This window comes from Lagopus leucura, unplaced genomic scaffold (genome assembly GCF_019238085.1).
Source record: "Lagopus leucura isolate 7727_CA_CO unplaced genomic scaffold, USGS_WTPT01 Super-Scaffold_100015, whole genome shotgun sequence".
NCBI lineage: Eukaryota > Metazoa > Chordata > Aves > Galliformes > Phasianidae > Lagopus > Lagopus leucura.
The window spans coordinates 4927619-4952779 of record NW_024962269.1 but is presented as its reverse complement, the minus strand read 5'-3'; the positions used below and the strand labels follow the sequence as shown (position 1 = coordinate 4952779).

General features: G+C 35.2%; 2 protein-coding genes across 8 annotated transcripts in view; both read right to left on the bottom strand.

The window, feature by feature from the left end:
- Window positions 1–5166, bottom strand: part of MNS1 (meiosis specific nuclear structural 1) — a 28947-nt gene extending 23781 nt beyond the window's left edge. Inside the window, exon 1 of the mRNA XM_042875732.1 lies at window positions 2405–5166. Within this exon, the coding sequence (XP_042731666.1) occupies window positions 2405–2457 (53 nt within the window). The 5' untranslated portion in view covers window positions 2458–5166. The remainder of the gene's footprint in view (window positions 1–2404) is intronic.
- Window positions 5167–5697: 531 nt separating this feature from the next.
- Window positions 5698–25161, bottom strand: part of ZNF280D (zinc finger protein 280D) — a 44939-nt gene continuing 25475 nt past the window's right edge. For 2 of the 7 annotated variants that reach the window (XM_042875722.1, XM_042875723.1), the window contains exons 13-16: window positions 23646–23708; window positions 22996–23114; window positions 22772–22808; window positions 5698–7865 (exon numbers count right to left, since the gene is read on the bottom strand). In XM_042875722.1, coding sequence (XP_042731656.1) covers window positions 7232–7865; window positions 22772–22808; window positions 22996–23114; window positions 23646–23708 — 853 coding nt within the window. In that variant the 3' untranslated portion in view covers window positions 5698–7231. Of the gene's footprint in view, window positions 7866–10157; window positions 10274–11689; window positions 11741–14768; window positions 14815–19958; window positions 20057–22771; window positions 22809–22995; window positions 23115–23645; window positions 23709–25161 lie in introns of those variants that run through there. The other 5 variants (XR_006179805.1, XM_042875727.1, XM_042875724.1 and 2 more) reach the window with 5 other exon arrangements.

Genomic DNA, 25161 nt, shown 5'->3' with positions numbered 1-25161 from the left:
CATTTGCAGTCTGGGTTATAAAGTCTAATCACAGTATGAGTGTAAACCAGAAACTCTCTTACAAGCAAAATTCTGAAAAATCAAGATAATTACAACCCTAGCTCATCCTGATTTGTGAGGTTATTTTTAGAGCAGCACAGGCTGCTGTGCTCTAAGCTTTTTTACATTTGCATTAAGTCCTCTGTGATTCCTCCTCTGAAATGTGTGCATATGCTGAGTCCATGTGAGATGCTACCACTGGCGCTTGTCATAAGAATTAAATCCCTCTCAAGCTTGTTTACAGCTCAGCACTTGTCATACTGCTCCCCTGAGCTTCATGGCTTACTGGTTGGTGGTTTTTTTGTGGTTTTTTTTTTCCACTCTCTCTGGCTCTGTGAAAGATTTAATTTCTTTTTTGTTTATGTGTGTACTTACACTCGCAGGTGCAGAAAAGAAAAAAAACTGCTGTACCCAGATGTTCTGAAGCTGCAGTAGCATACATACAGCTGAAATTAAGGAGAAAAATTGTATGGGATGAGCAACCTTCTCATACAGTATTCTATAGCATATTTAATAAACCTATCATGTTTCATTGACAACAAGACTCTTGAATACAAGTTTAGGAAAATCAGAATATTTTACAGTTGCTGTCCCTACTCTTTTGCAAAGAGCTTTTCAAAGCCTGAAGGTGGTCCAATTACTCCTATTTTCAATTTTGCTCTATATTGTTGCTGCAGTTACAGACGCAATCATCAGTACAGCTACTGCATACCAAACAGTCTTAGCTCATTACTGAATTAGTTGAGCCTTAGAGAGCTCAATCCAGATTTTCGGTATACTTTGAAAAATATATTGTGTTGTTAAAAAAAGAAAACCCTCTTGTTCCTGTGGTAATAGGAGAAATCATCGCTTGGATTGCCTGTAGGGACACGAGCTCTCACATCTGAAATCGCATCCAGTTAAACGTATCTCCATTTCACAAATGCAGCTGGTTAACCTTGCAAACTCATTTACCCCACCTCATATTCTAACAGCCTATGAAAGCGTGCAAAGATTAGTAAGATATTGCTCCATAGGCATCTACTGTAGCCATCCCTCTACACCGTAGTAATGGCTTGCCTGCTTCACCTTAACAGCACACACAGAGACAGAGGCTTTCTGCAATCAGCAGAATGGCTCTTGAACATCTTTGTTCAAACTCAGTACATGCATTGGGAATCTTTCCTTAGACATCCATGTTCCTAGTGAATTAGGTTTATTAGCACAATTATGTGCGAATAAAGTTCTTCTGTAATTTTCTTTGATCTGCTTTTACATGTTACTTCTTCTAGTCATGCACAACCTATAACATAAATCTTGCTGATGATATGAATGGAAAAATACAAGCATCTGACACAGAACCCACTGGAATTTTAAAGGATGCTGCTGTGAAATTCACATGTTTTAATCTGCTTTTCATCCACTTGTTTTCAGCTTCAGTAACATCCTCTAGAGCTTCCACTGGGCACTGTATAGGAAAGTCTGATTATGCGCTGTACAATCAGTATTCTAACTACTGTTGCAGTGAGTGAGATAAGATCTCTTTTTCCTTGCCTTTCTTTTTAAATATCTATACCTTTGAATGTTGGTTCCCTGGATTGTCAGCCATCAACAAAATAAAAACTCTTTCCCCAGTGAGGCTCAGTACATTCCTGAGCTTGGAACTGATCTGGCAGAGTATTCAGGAGGGTGGGGTATTAAGAGAGCTCCCATGAAATTGGTGAATATTACCTCTATAACCTAGAACTATTTTTTCTTTCTAAACCTCCTTGGTTTGATATCTCAGCTTTGTTAAATTGATTACACACAACTATACACATTCTTAAACTGAAGGCAGAGAAATAAAGATATGGTTGTGTAAAAAGCACAGGAGTCAAAGTCCATTTCCTACATTAGGAAAATGCCATGCAAGTGAAACTGCTGTTTATAGCATCTCTAAAATTCTAGGTGCTGTACAAATAAAAAAGTCAGTATTGGCTTAATATGGCCTCCAACAAATGTAGTTTTCAACTCTATTTTTTTCAGCATATTAAATAAAAGGCAGATAGTCTAACGTAGCCATGGATGAGATGTAGAAAGCACTTTTCACCTACCCAGAAGATTTGGCAGTGAAATATATTCAGCTTGACAGACAGGAATTATCTGATTTCAGAATAAGTGACTTTATCGATCACTGATCTTTACCTAATTGGTGTACATCATACCCAAGAAATCAGACTACATTCACACCAACTTTCTTTGTGCTATGAAGCCACTGATAACAGTTTTGTCAGAAGCTTCACAGAATCTAATCTGGGATCAGTTTCTTCTGGGAGACTTCTACTTACAATAGCTAAAACACTGAAAGCAGAATCAATTTTCCCCACATATTCTGTATTCCACTCACAGTAAAGTTTCCATACTGTAGCTTCTTATTGATCTTTTATTGCAATGAGGCATCTTGACAGACCAAGCATTTGCTGCTTTGTATTTTCTCTGGAGATTCTGTTCAGTAAAAATTCCTAGCAGGCTTAGCACCACCTACAGAAAAAGAGAATACAGCTGTTACTGCACAGAGGCTGAAGTTCAGGGTGGATATATTTTTGCCTACTATCCTGCGAGAAGTAGTAGAACAACTTTTAAAGTACTTTATCACTGTTCTCCTCCATCTCTTTATTTCACAGAATTGAATGGTCACATACAAAACGATGTAAGAGATACAATCAAGAAGCACTCACAGAAGTGCAAGTGGATTGTAACCCCTCTCAAACAAGGGATTTCTAAGGAGCACGCAAACACTGGATAACAAATACATTAATACAAACTACGTATGATGTGAGAAGACAGAAGATACATTTCTTACTGCCAGAATACAAACAGGAGTAAGAGGTCACAGCTTAACAGCTTTGAAGACACCAATGCCAAACACCAATTTCCATGTGCAATTAAATCACTCAGTACTATCTCACACTTAAGGAAGAGACATTGGCTTTCATGCAGAATTCTGTTCCGGTTTAATTTCAACAAGGAATACATTTTCTCTTACCTGTTAAGAGTGTCTACTGGCAATAACACTCGGAAGGGTCAGCTTTCTCCTGACAGAAATGCACAAGCCTCCTAAGAGTTTTTAGAGACATAATTCTCAAAAAGACAGAAATGTTTTCCAGAGTTCTTTAGTAGCCTCATGAGCTCAACCTGAGCTCAATCAAACTTACCCACACAGACAGTAGAGATGGAACCCAACTTCCCTTCAATGGTTGGCTCACCTAACCAAGAGCACACTTAGATTAACAGAACACCTAAATCGAGTACAGTGGCAGTTTTACAATGCTGTACAAAAGGTTTTGCTCTAAAGAGTATAAGGACTGTTGCCGAAACCTACCTTCTTTTTAACAATCAAAAAAAGAGCTTTCTTTTTTCTTTCTTCATCTACATCAGGGAAAATGACACCCAGTTGTTTTCACTATAGTTGCCTATAAATGCGGGCATGTTTGTGCAAAGCAAAATTTGCACACATGCAGTAACGGTTTGGCATGGTTACGACTTCCTATCCTTCCACCAGCTTCAGTTTTTACTAGAAGTTTCCTTTGGGGCTGAAATTTTCCTAATTACTTAAGCTACGTTCCACATTCCTCCATTCTGTCTCAGATTTATGTAGTAAAGAGATTTCATATATGAAGTAAATAAAGATTAAAGTGTGAGAGATTAACATTTACAGGGTTGTAGACAAGTTTTTAATCTTTAGAAATCCTATGCAAATAACATTTGAATTCAGAATCATATTTAGAATTAGTCTTCTGTAACTTCTGCAGTAAGATGCTGTAATATGCAATAAACCAAATACTGAGAATTTGCTTACTGCTATAAACATGTTTCATGCAAGCAAATAGCGTCAGTTGCATTACACCTTTTAAAGCCTTTACACTGAAAGATGCAAAGGCCATACTTAAAAATTCTAACTTTGGTGACAACAGTTGATTGAAATATACAGAACCTGTAACATCTCTGGAGATCCAGCCATAAAAAGTGAACATCCAATAGCTTCACAACCTGCTGCTGTTGGGTACTCCATGCCTGTTCTTCTGGCAACGCTTTCTCCCCCTGAATCACAGAATGGCCAGGGTTGGAAGTAACCTCAAGGATCATGAACCTCCAACCCCCCAAACAATAGGAATTTGTCTACAATCCTCTAAAATTAGTCAAAAAGCAGTATTTTTTTGCCCAAACTGTGCAAGACAAACTGAAGCATTTGCTGCACTTGAGGAAGCACCAAATGACCATAAGCTACTGATTTTCAGTAGTTTTCAACTGAACAGAAACAAAGCTAATGTGCACATGGCATGTATGTTTTTCAAAAATAGTAAATTACATATCCAATATGAAATTATAATTCAAGTAAATATTGTTAATCTCTGCAGAAGTGAAACATATATTCCAATATGGACACCGAGAATTAAATTGAATTTAATTTTTTTTGCAAGGCAATGTAAACTTGAGCTCAAGTGTTCTCCTAAGTTCAAAGAGAAAGATTGCACAGAGAAAGAACTGATGATGGCTGCAAAATAAAAACCTTTCACGACACAGAAACAAAGAAGTAAGTTATGTGCAGTTACATACAAATAACTCAAATGCAGTCAGTGTAAATTATCTTTGACTTAAACCAAAAGCATCTATTCAGCTTTGCTCTAAGAACCAAACAGAATACAGGAAAGGGATTAATTTTCATAATTATGCAATTTCCTGCAGCGTTAAGATAACAGATTTCTTCAGATAGGAAAAACAAACACATTTTTCGTTCTTCACAAAAACAGCATACCACTGCTTTCATTATATAATTTAATGGTCTGTTTAAACAGCCTGATGGTCTTGCTACAAAAACTATCTAGTACTCTCTTGCTCCATTTGGAAGGGGTGCTATTTCAGATGTTCAACATCTGGATGGTTTTAGACCTAACATTACTCTCGTAATGTATATGCATTCTCTACACAGACTGAAATGAACAACCCTCTACATATTAAGTGTCTGAGAATTCACATGTTTTTGTCAAATACTCAGGTTTTTCCAGTCTCAGTTTCATTTTCCACATATTCTCAAAAGCATGGGGCATTCAAACTATGTTTTCGTCCAAATTCATATCATTGAAATAGCAAATATTTTAAAAATTTAATTGCATAAAAGTCAAATGTGAGGAAGTTACAAGCAAGTATCATAGAACTGGTTCCACTTGAAGTTAATCTTCGTCAACACCACGTATGAATTTTTCAAAATATTTAATTAGCACGTAAAATCAACGTCAGATTAAAAATATCATAGGTTTCTCTTTGTTTATATGCACTCATGAGCTGCTTCAGTAACATACACAAGAGGTTCCATAGCTGGTTTACTCCTCTGAACTATCCTTCTTAGGATGCTGTATTTTATATTCCCTCACGTCTACATGCATGAAGACAACAGACTTGTTATTAACACCTCAAATTAACAATTTCGGTATCACTTTAAAGGAGAGAAGAATATTGCCACTTACTGTTCTCAGTTTTTTTGTCTGTTTTTATTTTTATTTTTTGAATTCTTAAAGCAGAAGAGCTGTGACTACATAAGTCATTCCACTTTTCTTTTAAAAAGGCATAGATTTCACCTGCATGGATGAAAATTAAGGAGCAATTTAAAATTTAATTCATGTGACTCTTCAGAGTCTTAAGCAATTTTGAGATGTGGTTTATTTAGAGGCCTCAACAACAATCAGAATGGTCTCTACAGGTTAATGCTGTTGCTGATTAGACTCATTTAGAAGCCAAGTCTAGACAACATAGAAGGACAAAGCAAACTTCAATTGCATGCTGATGGTCCAGAAAAATATTTCCACGTAATCTGGAAAAGTCAGCACATCTAACCACAACACATAGCTAGAAAAATATTCTTATGCATAGGCACTTGCTCATTTAATTCTTAAAAACAAAAAAGAAAAAAAATCACTTAAGCATCAAATTCACAATTTTAAAATGAAAATTTTGAAATGAAACTGTTCCTGCAAACTGCTACCAAATCTTTTATAAAAAGGTGGGAACATTATGCCCAAAGTTTCAAGCTGAGCAGTGAAATTATTCACAAAGACAAAATTTTGTTGCAAATATTTACTCAAAAAAGGAATAATTTACAGCAGTGCTTTAACAGCTGTTCAAAACATTTAACACATTAAAAACAAAACCAGGTCAAAAGCACATTCTGAATGTTTCCAATGGAGCAAGGAAGTTGTAAGAGCAAGCTACTGTCATATTCATTTCTACACCTAACTGCTAACTATAAAAAAAACAAAACAAAAAAAACCAGCAGCTATCTTTTTGAATATTACTTAGACTACAAAAACTTGTGAAATTGAACTGTACATTCCCACAGTATATGCTCTCGTGTCCTTTTTTCTAAGAGTCAGCAAGTAGCAGCTGTTAAATGGCAGAATGCATGCCAGCTGGTACTTCCAGTTTGGGGTTCTCCTTCTTGCTTAAAACAATTTTTACATTAAACCATACTTTGGTTTGCCTTACAGACCATTCCTATGGGTCTACCACTAAGAATATTTAAAACAATGGTAAAAGCCTAAAAGCTACAGTACTTTTAGCAGTATGTCCTACTTTTTACAATTATGTCTGGTATTTCTGCACAGTCTGCATACTGAAAACCCCACAAATATATATATTTTATTGTAGTATTTCCACTTTCACTGAAAGTTTAAGTCAAGTTTACAGTCTGGCAGGATTACACCTGTACAGAGGTGCATAGATTCATAAAATTGTTTACATGCTTTTACAGAAAGGAATGTGATACCAAATCCAAAGCTTGTGTTTACCCAGCTATCAGCAGACCAACAACCATTGCTACAAGTGTGCTTCATTTCAGCATTAGAACTAAATTCATACTAAGTTCCACTTCATTAAAAGAGTTTTTAAAATCTTCTCTTGACTAGCAAGTTATCTATTCCAGATACAAAAAATAGATTTTTTTTCCTCCTTTCAACTCAGTTTATTCATATATACGAGAGAAGAAATAGCAGAGAAACTTAAAAAGACATTACCTTTTCTAAATTTACTTGATTCAGTTGTGCATACATATTTTATCTCCGTATGCCAAATTTCCCTTTCAAAAAATCCCCAAACCATTAGCATCAATGAGCACACTCATCAGGAATGGTCCATGGTGTTCCTATCATTATATATAACACACAAGGAAATGTATGTAATTTCAGCTTGCTTCATTTTCATCTGTTTTGTTTACAGTTGTTTCCATTCTGCTGGGACTGCCTTCTTGAGAAGTCTTGTCTGTTTGTTCAGAGAGTTGTTCAGCTTGCTTTGATGAAGGTGCAACATTACCTTTCTGAAGAATTTCAGTTGCTTCGTGCTCTAGTACCTCTGACGGAGTCAAAGGCTCCAAATGAATACTGCCTTGTTCACTCATGTCTGAACTAACTGATTCGGGTTCATTTCTTTTTCTCAAGAACTGCTCAAAACTAACATCTTCACCCAAAGTTAGCTTTAAGTCCTTTGCATTCATCGCTGAAAGTGTAATTTTATCCAAGTTTTGCACTTTAGTCTGATCAGTCAAGACAACATCATCTGATCTTTGGGAAGCTTTCAACTCACTTTCTCCATGAATACATTTTTGTTTCTCGCCTACCAATTGTTTATTATGATCTGAATCACAACATGTTCCTTTCTCATGCAAAGATTTCTTCGTGCTGTTATCATGGAGTTCCAAATTGGGAACATTTTCTGTATCTGACAATGATGAATTTTCTTCAGTCTTTTCAACTGATGCAATTTCATTTTGGTTTCTATTGCATTCTTTTGTTTCCTCTGAAGAATCAAGCTCCTGTTTGCTGAAAAAACAAAATGTTATTTTTCTAAAAGTTGTAATAAAGCAACAAGTGGCTATACTCTGCAAAGTAACAGCCAAATGGCATTGCTTAGAAGTTTTCACAGCAAGACGGGGTGAATTTAAATTCATTTTTCTTACCCATTTATATATTCAGCTTTAGTATTCTTTAATTCTTGCATTTCATCACTAGAAATGAATGTTATTTCTTTCTTCTCATGTGGAATTTTAAAAAATACAGCACTCAGCTGCTCTTTGACGCAAATGCAGACACAACTAATCAAAACTTCTGTTGATGATGTGCAAGAAAAATAAGCCAGTTCATACTTTTGTACTGATAAACTGAATCTGCACTGCTAACACGTGTAAAGAAAGAAAAAAGCTAGCTGCTGGAAACCACAATTAATTCAAATCTAAAATTTAGTATCAACTAGAAATTTGCAGTATTTCAACAAATTGGTGAACGAGCATTTTTAGTTACTTTTCAGAGTAAAACCACATGGTGATAAAAGGAAAGAACAGTGTTGATACATGCAAGGAAAAATGAGAATCTTATTATATAGTAACACAGAAAACACAACAAAAAATTTATACAAAATAGTTATTGTTTAATTTTGCATTATTTCAATAAAGCCACATGCAGTTTTGTAAAGTGATCAGGAAAGGGAAGTGCGAGAGGGATGAGAATCCTCCAAAGAGATTCAACTATGTATTTCAGATGCCACCTTTACTGACAAAAACAGTCACATGCTGTATGCAAACTGCTCACATTCATATGCCAACAGACAAAACCCTGCCTTCTGATATCTCTCTTCATTTGTTATAGGAACATCAGGCTTCTCTCATCATTTCAATGAGGAAGCTCATTTTTTTGCTGTGAAGATTTAGGCTTGGTAAAAACGTAGTTGGAAACCCACTCAAGATTCTTCAGAATGACAAGTAGCTCTAACTGCCCTAAATGGTGATGTTAAATAGACAAAAAAAAAAAAAAACCCAAAACAGTGAAAGGTGGCAGAGGGCATGGAAGAACAAGCTGAATTTCAGATGAAAGTTCTATACAGGAAATGAAATTGGGAGCAAGTACATATCCCAGTTTAATGTTTGAGTCTAAAAGTTGCCAATAGTATTTGAACGGTAATATGCAGATAAGAAATGCAAGAGAGATGGCATCATCAAGTATTATATGCATCAAAAAAGCATCTGTGCTTTTTTCAAATAGTTTTAAATATGCTTGAAACCATTTCTGGCTAAACCCACTTGCTAAGCAATGGGCAGTTCAAGGAACAGGAAATAACCAGATTCTTGCTATTAAATTTTTACAATATATTTTCAAACTAAAAGTTAATGTCATTCGCCTACACGCTAAGTGATACTGAACTGCACAGCAAAAGTCTAGCCCAGGTGCTACAAGCTACAAACACTCAGAAGTTTGTTTTTAAGTTTTACTTTCACTCAAAGAAGCTAATTCCAGAATATTCAACTTCCTACCTAGGTTTACGACACAGGAATATTTTGAATGGGGTAAGAGACTACAAAGAATCTTAAATGGTGAACTCTTACTGCCTACTGAGATAGTCATAATAATAATTTCTGTGACACTGTGACACCATTTCTTCATTCATAATCAATTATTAACTCAGGAGATAAACTTATCTGCCAAATTACAACTTGAATTAGCTACTACTGACAGACAAGTATGCATGCTTTTTTCACTTATTAGGCTAACACAATAAACAATACTCCCCAATGTACATTTTTTTCTAATTTGAATTATTATGAATTATTATTATTATTATTATTAATTATTCTCCTCCAACTCAAACTACTAGAAATAAAAAGAAAATGTAATGATTCAGAAAAAACTTGAGACAAAGTTCCAGCACAGGAGCTAGGCTCACTACCCAGCAGCTACAGATGATAATTAGCCTTACCACATCTGCTCCTAATTACCTCACCTATTCCAGAAAAATACTTTAGCTATACAGAGCCTTAGAAATTCTAGTAAATACTTAGAACTGCATTCATATGAAAATCCAATAAACTCTATGAAACTGTTTATGTTACCTTTAGCTGCTACTCTTCAACAAGCAGCTTTGAGAACTGAAGTTGAGAGTTAACAAGCAAAATAATACGCTTTACTTGACAACTTTTGAACACAGGTATGCAAAAATGGGTTTAAACAAAGCAATAACTAATTCCTCATTAGCACTGACAACAACGGTTCCACACAGGGCACTGCAGATGGATTACATTCACACACCATTCACACCAAGGAACTCTTAAAGGACAAACCTACTTTAACATAAAATGGAAATCCATCACAATCTCCCCTTATCTTCATACAATCAAACCCCAACTTTGACCAAATCCAGCCCTCTTTGCTATCAAATCATTTTTGGTGAAGTGCGAGAACTGTGGAATGGGAAGGAAGAAAAACTTTCTACATTCATTTCTCACGCAGAAGAAAAAACTCCCCAATATCTTATACCAATAAAACAGAGTTTAAAAACAAAACTGCTCAGCTTACGTAAGGCAATAACCACCACAACAAATATACAGAAAATAGTGATCTAGTACTGCTGAACACATCAGTAAGGTCCTTTACATTGAACAACCCTCCAATGGAACAGTTTACCTCTGCTGACAACTGCTGATAAGCAAAAACTCAGTAGTTGTGACACATTCAACCCCTCAATAAAAAAGAAACCCGTGACATATGGAATTTCAAAAAGTCGTTCTGATAGTAAGTCAGCAGCTGAAAAAAGAAAAAAGAGACTTCTAAGTAATGTTAGGAATGAAAGACTCTTTCAGTCTATATGCAGACAGTACTGTGTAAGAGCTGTAGAAAAAAATAAAGAGACCAAGGAGATGTGGAAAATGAAAACATCAAGGATTTTGGCGAAAAGTTAGAATATAAAACCTGGCTATTGTTTAATAAAATAACAAACTCATTTTCTAAAGCATGCCACCAGCCATGGCTACAGACTGTGAAAACTGGGCTGTATTAATGAACCTATTAATGAACCAGCCGCTGTACCGTCTGTATGAACTCCAACTTTTGAATAAGGCTACTTGCAGAAGACAATTTTGAGTCCAAGAGACGAATTTAATAAATGAAAGCATACAAATACCACAAACTAGAGAATCTTGGAAATTAAAAGGAATTTTTCCTTATCGTATAGAAAATGTAAGATCTGGGAACTAAGTGAGGCTGAAGGAAGATCAGCTCTGCATACTTGCTGTGCTCTGTCTCTTTTTCAGTTTTGGTGGTTCTGCTTGTTGTTTTTTGTTTTGTTTTTAAACTCTACTAGCTCAAGTTTTCTTTGTTGCCCTTTGCAATGGACATTCACTTAATGTTCTTTAGAGCATTATTATTTTGTATTAAGCCCCTAAAAAACCAGCAAGAAAAGAAACCACACAGCTTCAGGTGACATTTACGTATCTGCATACACAATAGCTGCAAGGTATGCACATGAAGACCCTCAGTTTGTGGACTGTACTTACAGGTAACAAAATCAGTACTATAGCTGCATTTACTTTGGTGCGACCCAACAGCAGTCTTGAGGCAAATTCCTAACTGTTCCCACACACTGGTTCGGTTTACAGAACTGTTCTGGTGTGTGCAAACTAAATTTCTTTTTGAGGAAACTGAACCAGAAGCTCCGATTCATGAAGGCACCTAACAAGTTCAAACTTCTAACAGAGTCCTCAAGAATCTCATCAACAGGAAACAAAGAGCAGGTGTATATACTGATGTTAATTTTACCTAATTAAATGTAAAGATAGGAAAATGCAGTACATAGCATTCAACTATAATGATTTACCTGTAGTTTAAAGATGGAGTTAGCTTCTCATACCTGAACCACTTAGTCTCAATTCCTAAGTATTAGAAGTGAAAATAAAATTCTAATTATTTGGTACTCTGCATACGACTAAAGAAGGGTAATGAAGAACCTTTTCTAAGAAGAAAAATAACTTATAAAGAGAAACTGAAAGCACAGAACTGCTTTTTAATTTACTTTTTAACTTACTTTTTAAAAAGAGGTACTACAAATGTATTTACAATGACTGAAACAGTGTTCTGACTGAGCTTTTAAAGGTTAAATTTGCATTAAAGTTGTTGAAGACTACTAATTGGAGTAAGATACTTCAGGCCACGGGATCTGGAGTAATAATGTATACATACACATATATTTAAGTCTGCCCACACTATGTGCCCAAAGCCATGTACAATTTGAGCTACTTTCCTAGACAAACATTAAAAACCCGCAATTATTATTTTCCTTAGATCTGTAGTTGTAACAGCTACAAAACAAAATGAATTCCCAAGGACTAACATTTACTACTATACAATGTATAATTCTTCCCCATTTTCCCTTTCGATGCTGTTAATTCATACACAATAATACAAAAAAATCTTTTTAACACTGTGTACAATTTATCAGAAACTTTGACTTATTTGTAGGCTAAGCACTGTTTTGACAATTAGAACCTAAATTCTTTGTGTCTTTTTGAGTACATTTTGATTGCCACTCAAAAGTTTTTGTCGCAGAAAAACACATTATGAAAACACTAATTAAAATATTCAACTACCTGAGAAATAACAGCATGTATTATTTTATGTAACTGAACTCCAAGATGCAGCTAATTATTGTATTTTCTTTCATATGTTGGTGTTTCTGTTTTTCCTTCAGGTAAACTAGGTCTTGAAATTTTCTGTAATAATTAAGGATGTTTTATTTTTTATCCATGACCAGTTGATTACAATAAAGTTGCATAGACAAATTCACACTGACATCCCATACATCTACTAAGAAGCAGAGACTGGGTATTAATACAGATGTTAGCAAAATCTTGCAAGTTAAGGGAAAAAAAACAACACAGCTTTAAAGCAATCCTTGTAGCCTTTTTCATGTATGCTATTGTAAATACCCCTTACTGAACAGGATCTCATGAACTATGTCCTGACAGCATTTTATTTGGAAGGTAAAAGCAAACAAACAAAAAACCCAGAACAACTAATTTGACAAATCTGTTTTGCTAAAACACCAACAGAAAAACAAGAAAGAGAAAACTGAGGTTAGCACACTAAAGCATTACAGTGTTTTAGCCCTACAGATGTCTTTAAGTTAATTGTGAAGAAGATTCTTAGCAGAAAGCTCATCACAGGACAAGCCTGAGTCTATTGTAATGCATCCACCCAATGAAGTAATTTTTGAACTCTGAACAACATGATCAGATTTTTTTTTATTTTTCTTTTTAAAGAAGAGTAGAAAAAGTAATTATTTTTTTAAATTGCCAGTGGAAAAATTTTCAAAGCAGTCTTCTAAAAGCTTCTCATATATCACAGGGCATTTCGTCCATATATTATCTTACTCTTATTAAGAAAACTATACGTGCTTAAAAAAAAAAAATTAAGAAACCTAGTTTTTGTCCAAATAAGTAAATTCTGGTTTTACAATAAAAGAGGTTTTTACACAGAAATATAAGCACCTCAACCACTTGTATTACAAACTCTTAAGATATTTTAAACCCGCATCAACAGTATTATATATTGTTAATATTTGTCTCCACAGAGGTGGTATATTTTGCTTCAGTGAGACCAAATCATGCAGCAAATATCCTGAAGGTGTATGGTCAGGCTAAGCTTATGCTATCTTCTAAAAGAGCCCCTGCTATATTTCTATCACACTTTGCTGTATTTCTGTTGTACTATTCCCATAGACATAAAATCCATGACAAGAAACACTTCCAAATTCACGTCTCCACCTCCACATTCTGTAAAGTGTGCATCTACACTGATCTACTACAGAACCTTCTTTTCTACCCATCATGTTCCTCAGGTCTCATTGAGCCTTCCCCACTCAACAGAGGAACTACATGGAATGGAAGATTTCTTGTCTTATCTCTCTAGATCTCATTTGCTATGTTTTTAAACAACTGAATTCGACCATTTTAATTTTTGGCTGTTCAGCACCCAGTAACCAGAGCTTCGATGTGGCCCAAACCACAGTGAAAAGCAACTCACAGTTCTGACAAGTCTTGCTTATACTCCAAGTAACAACTGAGAGCTAAAACCAACATAGCTATTTTGTCTGCATTTTGTCTGTCACCTTCTCCAGTCATAAGGGCTCTGGTTTTGTTCTTTTCTTTTTGTTTTATTTTAAATGAAAATCAAAATTATGAAACAACATTTTGTGAAGCAAAATATAGAAATTCCAGGTCTTTTCTAATTCTTACACAGCTGGCCCCCCACTGAAACTGTAGGAAATGCATTCTAAACATTCTAAAGCATGAAAAAAGGAAAAGTAAAAGAAACAAAAAAACCAAATATGCCTAAAGTGGTAATAGGATTTATGGACAGAAAAGATTCTGCTGTTTATGCTTCATAATCCTTTCACCTTTAACACAACTGAATGAAGACAGACAGGCCTGTCAGATTGCTACATAAATAGCACATATGCTTAGCAAGAAAGCCATTCAGTCCTCATGAGGCATTTCCAAAGATTTTCCTCTTTAAAAACAACACAAATAAAATAAGTAAAGAAGAGTTTGAAATCAGTCCATAGCCAAATCTCAGGTTGTATCTGAAGTCGATTTTGAGGTTCCCTGAAGATGAAGATACATATGTAAGACAACCAAACCATTCCTTCCTTGGCTTCTGACCTACAAATCAACCAGCCAGACTGACTACAAACTGGGAATGTTTCCGTGGCTGACCTAATAAAAGTGTCCCACCACTGCAGTAGTAAAACACAGAAAGCTGTTTCCTAGCACTATGCGTGTCTTCTGAACTACTGAAACAGTAGGATATGTATATTTAAAGTAGAACTCTATCATGTCTTCAGATTATTTATGAAGTTCAGAGATATTTTTTATATTTTGTGGAGAGAAGAAAAGACGTTACCTCCAACTTAGCTTCTTTCACTCTAATGGAGATTTCAGTCTTTAACCTAGTGGACAATGAATTAGGATTCAATATTTTCAATACTGTATAGTAAAACAGAGACAAAAGATGAAGATATTTACAGCAACTAAGAAAGTAACTTGGTAATTTGAAATCAATTTTCAAAGTCTATACTTAATTTTGAGCTTAAATGTACTTCAGGGTTCTAAGAGAACATTTAAGGATTCTACAATACGTTACTGGTTGTACAGAAACTGTGATATAAATTGCTTCTGCGTAACCTGTTCCAGCAATTTAATCTCATGAAAAACAGCAATCAGTCTTCAGACTGCTACTGGTACTTCTAGCACTACAAGAAGAATAGTTCCCTTACCATAAAGGCCTTTTAAATAATGATTCAAGTATTTAAGACCTGAAATTAGAAATCTGCTGAGATCATAAAACTATACTCTGGTCAACAGCGTATATTTATTTTAAATATCTACCATCACCCAATTCCTCGGGACAAAGTTGTGGTTTACTTGAGGGCAACTGTAAAACACTGCAACTGACCTCCAACTACAGCTTGGAGGAGATACTTCCTTCAAAACACAGTCAGTGCATTAGATGAGTTATAAATTATTAAGATCTATTGACTTTTCAAACCACATTAATTAAACAGCTTATCACAATATCACTAACATTGATTTTCTGTATTTGGAAAAGAAAATGCTATTGTAGAGATAGCAAGAACTATCTTAACCAGGCTAACGACCCTTGTTCTAATATAAAAGCTAAGCTTTCAAAAGTGTCCTATAAAAAACCTGCACAAATACCTTAAAATTGCTTACATCTGTATCTTCTTTGTTGATGCTGCATTAAAAGCAAATTAATTCTGCTGGAGTATGGCGCTGTCTGTTATTACTTGAATTATGTTATTAATCATAAATTAAATGATTCATGATCTTACTGAGCCTTAATGGCTGTCTGCAGAGTACAACACACTTGACAAAAGAAACAGCTTCATCAAATTAAATTTTATGAAAAAGTACACTAATACTAGGTTGGTATGCACCCACATCTGTTTTCCTAAATTAATTTTTAAAATAGTGCTAAAAGCAGGCCCTTTCAAGAATTTTTATTTTTAAGAACTTTAGCCCACCCTTCCAGCACACCATGTACACCTTCTAGTAACATTAATGTTCTAGCAGGTAAACAGCTATTTATTTTTTATTATTACACCTTAATTTGGAACAAACCATGGCAGAGGTAACTAGGAAAATATATACGTATGTTTTATAACTGGTATTTCACCACGGTTGCAATGCTCACCTAGGTAACAGGAAGAAAAAGTGTCAGGGTAAATCAAATGATAACACTTTTTTGGGGTTAGGGATTTAAAATACTTCGAAGTGTTTAATCATGAGTAGCAATATCAGTAGAAGATAATGCAGCACAAGATATTTAGGTTAACTTCACTGTTTTAATCATTTCTATACAAGAGTTTAAACAAATCCATTCAAAATCGCATTTGCCCAAAACCAATCAGTAATTACTCTGGAAAGGGCAAAACAACCTAGATAAATCAGACACTGAAGGATAAAACGTTGTTGTTGAATTAATAAACCTAAGCTTTGTCATAAAAATTCACCAGCTATGATCTGAATCCAATACCCATTTATTGTTTTAAATATCTTAAAAACATACAGGATAGATTATAGTGTTTTGAAAGCAAACAAGATTTTGTTATAACCACCTCTTGGTTAATACAGTTCAACTTGGATTACTGATACATATTCTCAACCTCGTTTCTATTTCAGAATAGGTTTTTGAACGCAGCTCTAATTCATAATTAGCAAAAACCAGAGAAGACAGTCACTCCATGATGCTACGTTCCTGACTTTTATGCTAAGAAACCTTAAATCTTTGGATCCAGTAGTTCAGTTTCCAAAGAGTTCCAACTCACATGTTCAAAAAGCAACGCAGGCAAATTACTTTCTTATGTAACTGGATCTACAGTACTTCTGCACATCATCTTATGAAAATAACACAAAAATTGTGATCTTCTTTAGTAAATACAGCCTGTTGGTCCACAATTTTGTAATCTTTCTACAGCTCCCAGAAGATTCTTTACTGTACATAAATTTCCAGTTAAGAACAGTGAAAAGCAACCCCTAATTGCCAATCTTCCATCAAATAAAAATTCAGACAAAATGTAACAGCTGAAGAAGAATTTTCAGACTGACATACTTAATAGGAAGTACTGGCCACAAAATCAAAGAGACTCAGGCTTCGATTACAGAATAAAAGCTGGCTTATTAAGAGCATTCCTTCAGATACTTTAAATTGGAATTCAGGTTGATCTGAAACTTCGTCTGCTACACAACAAGTCATGTTGGGCTAATGGAACACAGATCTGGAGTCAACAAAAGAAGCAAACATTTAGATGTCCAAACACAGATGACTTATTTCTGAAATTCATGTAGTCACAGCTTTGCTTGCCTTCACATTAAGGAATGTATATACATTTGTGTATACACACAGCTTAAATCATGAATAACTCTTCCCAAATCATGAATAACTCTTCCCAAGGATCTGCCAGGTCACCCCTACAGCCACACAGTCGCTCCCATACCATATTTAGGTTAAGCAGTACTGAAAACAGCTGGAATCTTTCACCAAACATCCATTTTCTGACCATTCCTAACCAGAAACAACCTCTTCTAGGACAATTAGCTCCAGCTAACATCTTAAGCCAGAACTGACTGGCTTAAGGTACTTTCCAGCTACTCAGCTCAACCATATCCAAGAACTATGAACAAGTTGTTTGCAACCAAAGAATAGAAGAGCCTTCATCTTGGTTTTTGTTGTTTTGGGGTATATTTAAATAGCTAAAAACAAAACCCATAGACTTCTTAGTATAAAATACTTTAAATAACTTTAAACAGGGCAAGGGATTCAGTAAAGCTCAATTTCCCCTTACCACTCCATACAAAAAAATTCTCTTTGAAGAAATGTTACTATGGTGTGGTACAGGTGAATGAATAGTCAGAAGAAAAAGGTACATCTATGCTAACACATTTAACACTGGTAATGAATGAATGAAAAAGGAAAGATGGTAACATTCATCTTTCTTGATACAGTCTCCAGTTTCTCACTTGTAAGATAGGTTAGCAATGGATAAAGCTACAAATTAACTTACTATAATTATGAATAAGTAAGCGTAATTACATACAAAGTTGAGGAGTCACAAATATTTTCACTTCTCTTAAAGCCTAAAACTTTCACTTTCTTGCCAGACGCTCACGCTTTGTCTTTGCAGACATAGTCCAATATGCTGCATTATTCATGTAAGCTGGTAGCAATCAGGACTATCAGGGATAGTAAAGCATGAGTCATGCAGGTTTATCTACATGATTTAGTACTGTTTTTATAGTGCAAGTTTTTCACTTAAGTAACTTCTCCATACTTCATGTAAATGGAAATAGGATGCCACGATACTACTTGTTTCTACATAAACTGTTTTGCTACCCTTGCTTACACAAGACTAGAAATCTGCAGGTAACTCAAGTGTTTTAACTAGACATTTTTAAAATTAATTTCCAGAGCAAAACTGTAAAAGAACCAAATGATAACCTTCCAAATCATCTAACTTCAAAGCAAAGCATCAATCCAGTATAATTTGCAGTAAATTCTTAGAGAAGAATTTTCAAAGCCATAAAAATCTGCAATCATACTCTGATTTTGGTTGCTGACAAACCTGAATGCAAGTGAAATATCTCAGATTCAGCTTCCTCTGAATTACAAAAGCATGTTCATAATGAAAAAGCGATCCCACTTACTGAATACTGTGTCAAAACAGAAGTCCTGTAAGAAAAACTTTAGTACATAGCTGATGATGATTGAAATTGAACAGCATACAAGACAGAACACACTTTGTCAGAATAAAAAGGAGCAAAAAGAACAAGACTTAAGAGTACTGACTGAGTAGGTGCTCATTCAAAAATATGCATCAAAGACAATGGATGACATGATCTTCACTGTTACTAGCAATAACACAGTGGCTGCAAAAGCTCAGTTAAAATTGTTTCTGTTTCTACATGAAAAGGGAATAGACAAAAATATCAGCCAAAACAGATTAACTTTGGAGAATTTGGTTATGCAGATAAAGCAAGAGTTGCAAATCAAGAATAGTTGGTGTTTGTCAGATTGTTCATCAGATCTCTTTAACCAGGAAGAGGTAACAACTGACCACAGAGTAAGATTATCTATTAAGTTACTTGGAAGCTGATAAATGCGACGTTCAACCAAGAAATATATCCACTGTAAGCAGGAGGTTGAGTCTGGAGGAACACTAGATGTCATCATGACAAAACGAAAACTCATCATATACTTAGACATCTCCTTGATGGATGAACTTGCCACAGATTATCTAGAACTACAGATGAAATCAGAAGCAGTGATACCAAAATCGGCAGATGTCTTAGCAGCTTGAGAGAGCATCTTGGAAGATGAGAGATGATACCAAAAGAACAAGGTATGAATGAACTGTGGCTGCTGCACTCTCAGAATCAAGGCTCAGCAAATACATCTGTTTCCATCACATGCTTTCTCCTTCAGTATTTAGGAGCCAAGAGAAGCTTAGCCATTAAGGTACAGCTAACAAACTCCTTTGGCCAAGATTCAGTTTATGTAGTTACATGTGATACGAGTCTTCCAAAGCATATTTACCACTATATGCTGTAATGACATTGCTAGATAAAAACGCAACTTTATTATTAAACTGATAAAGACTTGTATGTTTTAGTGAATACCCAAAGAGAATGACAAATCCCTCGACTTTCAAAAGCCAAGATCAAGTTCAGAACAAAAGGGGCTTTGGTGCTATTAAGTATATGCCCTCATTTATACGCTACTCTAACTCTGAATGATACTGACAGACTCGAGGGGACAATGAGCAGCAAAGAAACACTACATCACATAAACGAAACTACTGATACGTCTCTTTTCCATGGATTTTTATAGCCCCCAAAAGCTGTAAATTAATGCTGCAAAGCAGAGAACAAAAACACAGAAGAGCCTTTGCCAGACTACAGTAATGGAGAAAAGACCAGACCTGCTGCCTGAAAGATGTAAAAAGAGAATACCCCACAGCTTCAATGCATGAAGAAATAAGAAAAGGTCTGGTCAGATGCTTGTTCGCTTACATACCAAAATAATCCCAAGCTCGACTGGGTTCAATTTGCTGCTCCACAATGATGTATCAGTGAGCCAAAGCAGCATAGGATACCTGCTCACTTTCAACTCCCCTGCAACAAAAATGTCTACTGTCAGTTCATTTAAAAATATGTTAATGTTGCGCAAAGCAGAGAGCAGAGCATTAGAAGAGTAGTGGAATAGTTAACAAGGCTCATTCCCTCAGCACAAGGTGGATCACCAAACAATAAAACAAGGCAACTTTTGTAAAGGAGCAATTTCAAAGGAAAATCCTGCTCGAATATCACCTAGATTATCTGTACTACTAATGACAGAATCTTGGTCCTAACACAAGTCTCATCAATACTGAACAGAGCTTGTAGAACATGTCTGGTCATTAGCAATAAAGATGTTTTATAACACATGCAGCCGTTCTTATAGAACACAGAAGACACCAAGGTCTGAAAGGTGCAAGAGAAGATCCAAAACCATCCAAGAGTCTAATTGTGGATCACTGTGGCCAATGTTGCAGAAATCCATAAGCAGCACACACTTCACCAAATTACAGGTCAAAGAATGAGAAGATACATTCATATATCACAGAGAAACCACACAGTGAAAGTTGTGAGCACTGTCTACAGGTACCTCTTCTTGCAAAACTAAACACACAGCACGATGAGGATAAATATTTGTGTGTACTCTGTACTGCAAATAATGAATACAAGGTCAGCTACACAGATGAACTTACACTATTAGACTGAGCAATTAAATTCTTGTCCCAACTATCAGCAAAATATTACATGGAAAAGGACAAGATTCATGAGATTAACCAGGTTATCTATCTATCTATCAATGTCATTTTTTTTCTTTTCTTCTTTTTTAAATAACAGCTTATACCACCTCACGTGGAACCAGTAAGTAACCTAACAGCAAAATCAGGGCTCTCAGAAATAATGGCTCTACCCATCTATCCTAATGTAAGACACTAACAGCTTGTGGAAACACACCTGAATACATATTCTTCACTGTAGTTCAAATCTACTCCTTCAGTGCTTACCCATCTGTTTCTGCATAATAGATATTTAGCATATCTAACATTCTTAAAATATTTTTGTATGACATCTGTTCAATATTTTCAAGATAACAAGATACTCCTGCAGTACTGACAACAGCCTGCCACAAATATACATCTGTGCCCACCACACACCTGTAACCTTTCCTCACATATAGTCCAGCAGATATGAATTCCAAACACATACATCCAGCTACTAAAGTTGTATCACAGCTCAACATTTATTTTTCCATTGTTTGAGTTTCACTGAAATCCAAACAGAACACAAGCCACCTTGGATTAATGAAGTGAATACCCAGCTCACTCTAAGTGACTTTTCCTAGTATTTTGTCAGATCTTAGTATTCAGTACTCCAGGAAGAGAAATTTCATTCATAAATATTTTTTTGGAATGGTTTTCCAAATTAACTTCTTTCCCATCTGCTCCTTACAAAATAACTTCTATTCTTCTTAACAATGTCTGTTATTCATCTTATCAACTCACAAGTTCTATTCAACTAGATCAAATGCTAAGCAGTTACTATTAGAGGTTTGAAGTTCACAGCGTACTTTCTGTGTTATTATTACTTGTAACCAAATAAATATATTTCCATGTTTAGATCAGTGGAGATATTATTCCAGCATGTTTTCTTACTGGCCACTTCATTAGAAAATTAAAGTTACAAGACAACTATATAGACAAGTGTATAACAATATAAGTAATAAATATTAATAGGAAGTAATGAAATCATAGAACACTTGGGGTTGGAAAAGACCTTTTAAGGTCATCTAACCTACCTGGCATGAACATGACACCTTTCACTATATCAGAAATAACCTATTGGGAATACTTTCAACACCCAGCGAAGACTGCTCTCTCTCTGCTGAAGTCCTCATCATACATGAGAATCTCCAGTCTCTTTTAGAATCCTACTATAGGTTATATGGATTCAGTGACACCCTGCTGTCAAATCTGGGTTAAACTATGTTCTTCTGCCTTCCGAAAACTTCCTTCTTTGCAGTATAATTGACATCTTCACTCCTGCCTTCAAATGAGGTTCAAATGAGAGAACTCAAATGTTTATTTCTACTGGCATACCTCACAACCTTCAGTTAAGGCATAAGTAGGTTCACAAACTACACTGTAAAGTCTCAGATACTGCTCTGGCACAAACGGGGAAAGGTTTAGCATATTTGAGTCTTCTAATAATTTTAAAAAAAAAAATCCATAAACGTGGACTCTGCAATATTGCAGGATCTTTTTCAAATCTTTAAACCAAAAGCCAACATTTCCATATTATTTTCTTTTCAAATTTTTCTTTGCATTTAAAAAATTAGACATTAATTAGTATACCTTTTGTCAAATAAATGACATTACTTAGAAAACAATTTCTAAATAATGTATCCTATGTCCAGTAAAATTTTTTACTTTCTTTTTGTATTTATATCAACATTGTGTAAAGAACATAAAACACTCATTTAATATTGCTAATATTAAAACCAACTTGAAGTAACAGTAGCTCTAGGCCTAGGCTTAGCACTTAGGACCAAGAAATTTTAATACTGCAAGAACTGGTTGTTTTATGACCTAGGCAATTTACCTCCCCCTTCTTGCAATTCTGGACATAGTCAAGAGTAAAAACACATTAAGTGTACATTCCATACATTTTTGGTTCTAATGAATTTGGAAGAAATCCAAGTTCAAAGTACAATTCTTGACCATCTGTCACTGAATTCAAAGGAAAAGAAGAAATACTGAGTGGTAAAACAAAACTTACTCAGATACTTGTTCAGCAGTTGGTAAATCTACAGAAACTGAAAATAAGAATAAAGGATCAAGTTAAAAATACTTTAAAAAAATGTGGAAATACACAAGTACTCACTTTCAAATCTACGCACAGAAATTAGAATGTAATTGAAAAAAAGACTACCATAAGGGACAGGCACCCTCATGTGAGTACTTGTACGTGTACTATATAAGAAAACAACTACACATACTCACCATTCTCTATAATAACTTGACAAGCATGAGCATGACTTTCGCTCAGATGTGTGGCCATCCTATCTAAGCCAGAACCATCAGTCAGAAAATCACAGTTAAGACATACTACAGTCACACCTCTAGAGAAGAGAAAGTAAAAAGCATGTGTAAACACAATATGGCTGTGAAAACAGCTTTAACCTGCAGCTACTGGACAGACTAGAGAGAAAAAAAACAACCCTGCTTTTGCAGTTTCATATGAAGTGACTCACAGAAGCACTGCATGTGGAAATTCCAGTCACTGTCTAGGATATCTCCACGCTGAGACAGAGATACAAAGTACTTTAAAAAAAAAATTACTGTAGTACTACAGACAGAATTTGAGTTTCTTGGCTTTTTCCATCTCCCTCTTTCAGACCTTGCACATCATGAATAATTGGAAAAGCAAGCTATGGAAATATTTTTTAAAAAAGCCATGAGAAAAGTCAACAAAAGTGAACAAAAAAAGTCTGTCACAAAAGAGAACACTGTTAGTAGAAGTCACAACATTTTCACCTCTCTGCTGTTTGTGGAAGCCTAGAAATTCAAGAGGCTCTAATTTATTTTAAACAATCAAGTCACTAACATAAAGCAAAAGAGGATAATCTACAACTGAATAAAAGCAGAATTACCGTAGCTCTTCTGAATGCTTCTTGTATATCCAAAATCTTTTACTTGGACGAGCACTGTGAAAACTAAAAAACAAAAAGCAAACCACCATAATTTAATCTGTCTCTCTAAAGTATATTACTCCATATATTCCCTACATACTACACACGGTACTGAAATTCGCTTTTGACAAGGCAAGAAAACACAATGTTCAACTACTGACCTGCATTATTCTAAAAAACTGATTTGATGGAATTGTACATGCTTGTGAATCTCATCTCCAATTCAAAACACTGGTAAAAGAAAACTCCACATCGCTGTGCTAAAGAGCAGAAGAAATAAACAACCTCAGGAACACCAAGCATTTCTACTTTCGAGCTCTCTAGTAAGGACCTTGGGAGGGGCAAGACTTCAATTCTTTTTGGCACAGTATTGCACGAACATAGTTTGCTTCCATCAGCAATTCAGGTCTTGAAGCACTGTGCTTAAGTTACACAGTGAAAGCTATAGGGTGAAGAAGTTTTACTCAACATAAAGTTCCTCAAGAGACACTAAAAACTGACTTCAAGTTATCACACATGCAGGTTAAGCACGTGCCAACACATAATATATTCCCAGTATTAAAGAAAAAGCAAGCAACCAAATACAGATGTTGCTACAGCAAAAACATACAGCCTTCTTCCACACCACTTCTTGTTCCTTAGGTGGTGATAGCTGCAAGAGGTCTAAGTAGTGCGACAGTCAAGACAGAGCACTGAGGAGATAAAGGACAAAAGACTAGTTGTTTTGCTGCATGGTTGAACTGGACAACAGCCAGAGCATGGACAACACCAGGAATAGTTTACAGTAGATTCCCTTCTTCTGTTCTGCCTTTTTTCTTGTATGATTACAATTAGTTAGATTAATTTTTATTATTTGTTAAGCATGCAACCTGTGTTAACCCACAGGTTATCTGCATGGAACTTTGTAAGCTATTTCATACAAGAACATTGACATTAATGTGACTAGGACAATGCACAACAGATAAAAAAAAAGTGTATGAGTCATACTTTTAAGTATACTCAACTTCAAAAACATCAAGGCATTTTAAACATAAATCTTTAAAAAGACAATTGCATTGTTGTGTTTTTTTTTTCTTTCTGCCACAACACATTTGACCTTTCAAAGGCACAGGATTAACAAGCAGGTTTTCAAAAATATTTTTTAACCTCAGTGCCAAGAGATCTATGTCCACTCGTTGTGTGTGATACTCCCACTGCTCTGAAAACTTGCATGTTGTTTTCTTAAAAGTCTTTTTTACATCTGTCATCACTAATATCCTAAACTATCTTACAGCAACAAACCTCAGACAAGATCAGATGTTGCTATTTTCACAGATGATGAAAGTGGTATCCATTTGATTATGCTATTTGAGACATTCTTTACACGGCATTCTGAGCATGGATTTCATTAGCGATAGCAGTGGGTTTATATATTCAGCACTTGTGCAAAACAGATGAGATCTTAAATCTGAAACTCAGAGAATATGCAACAATTAAC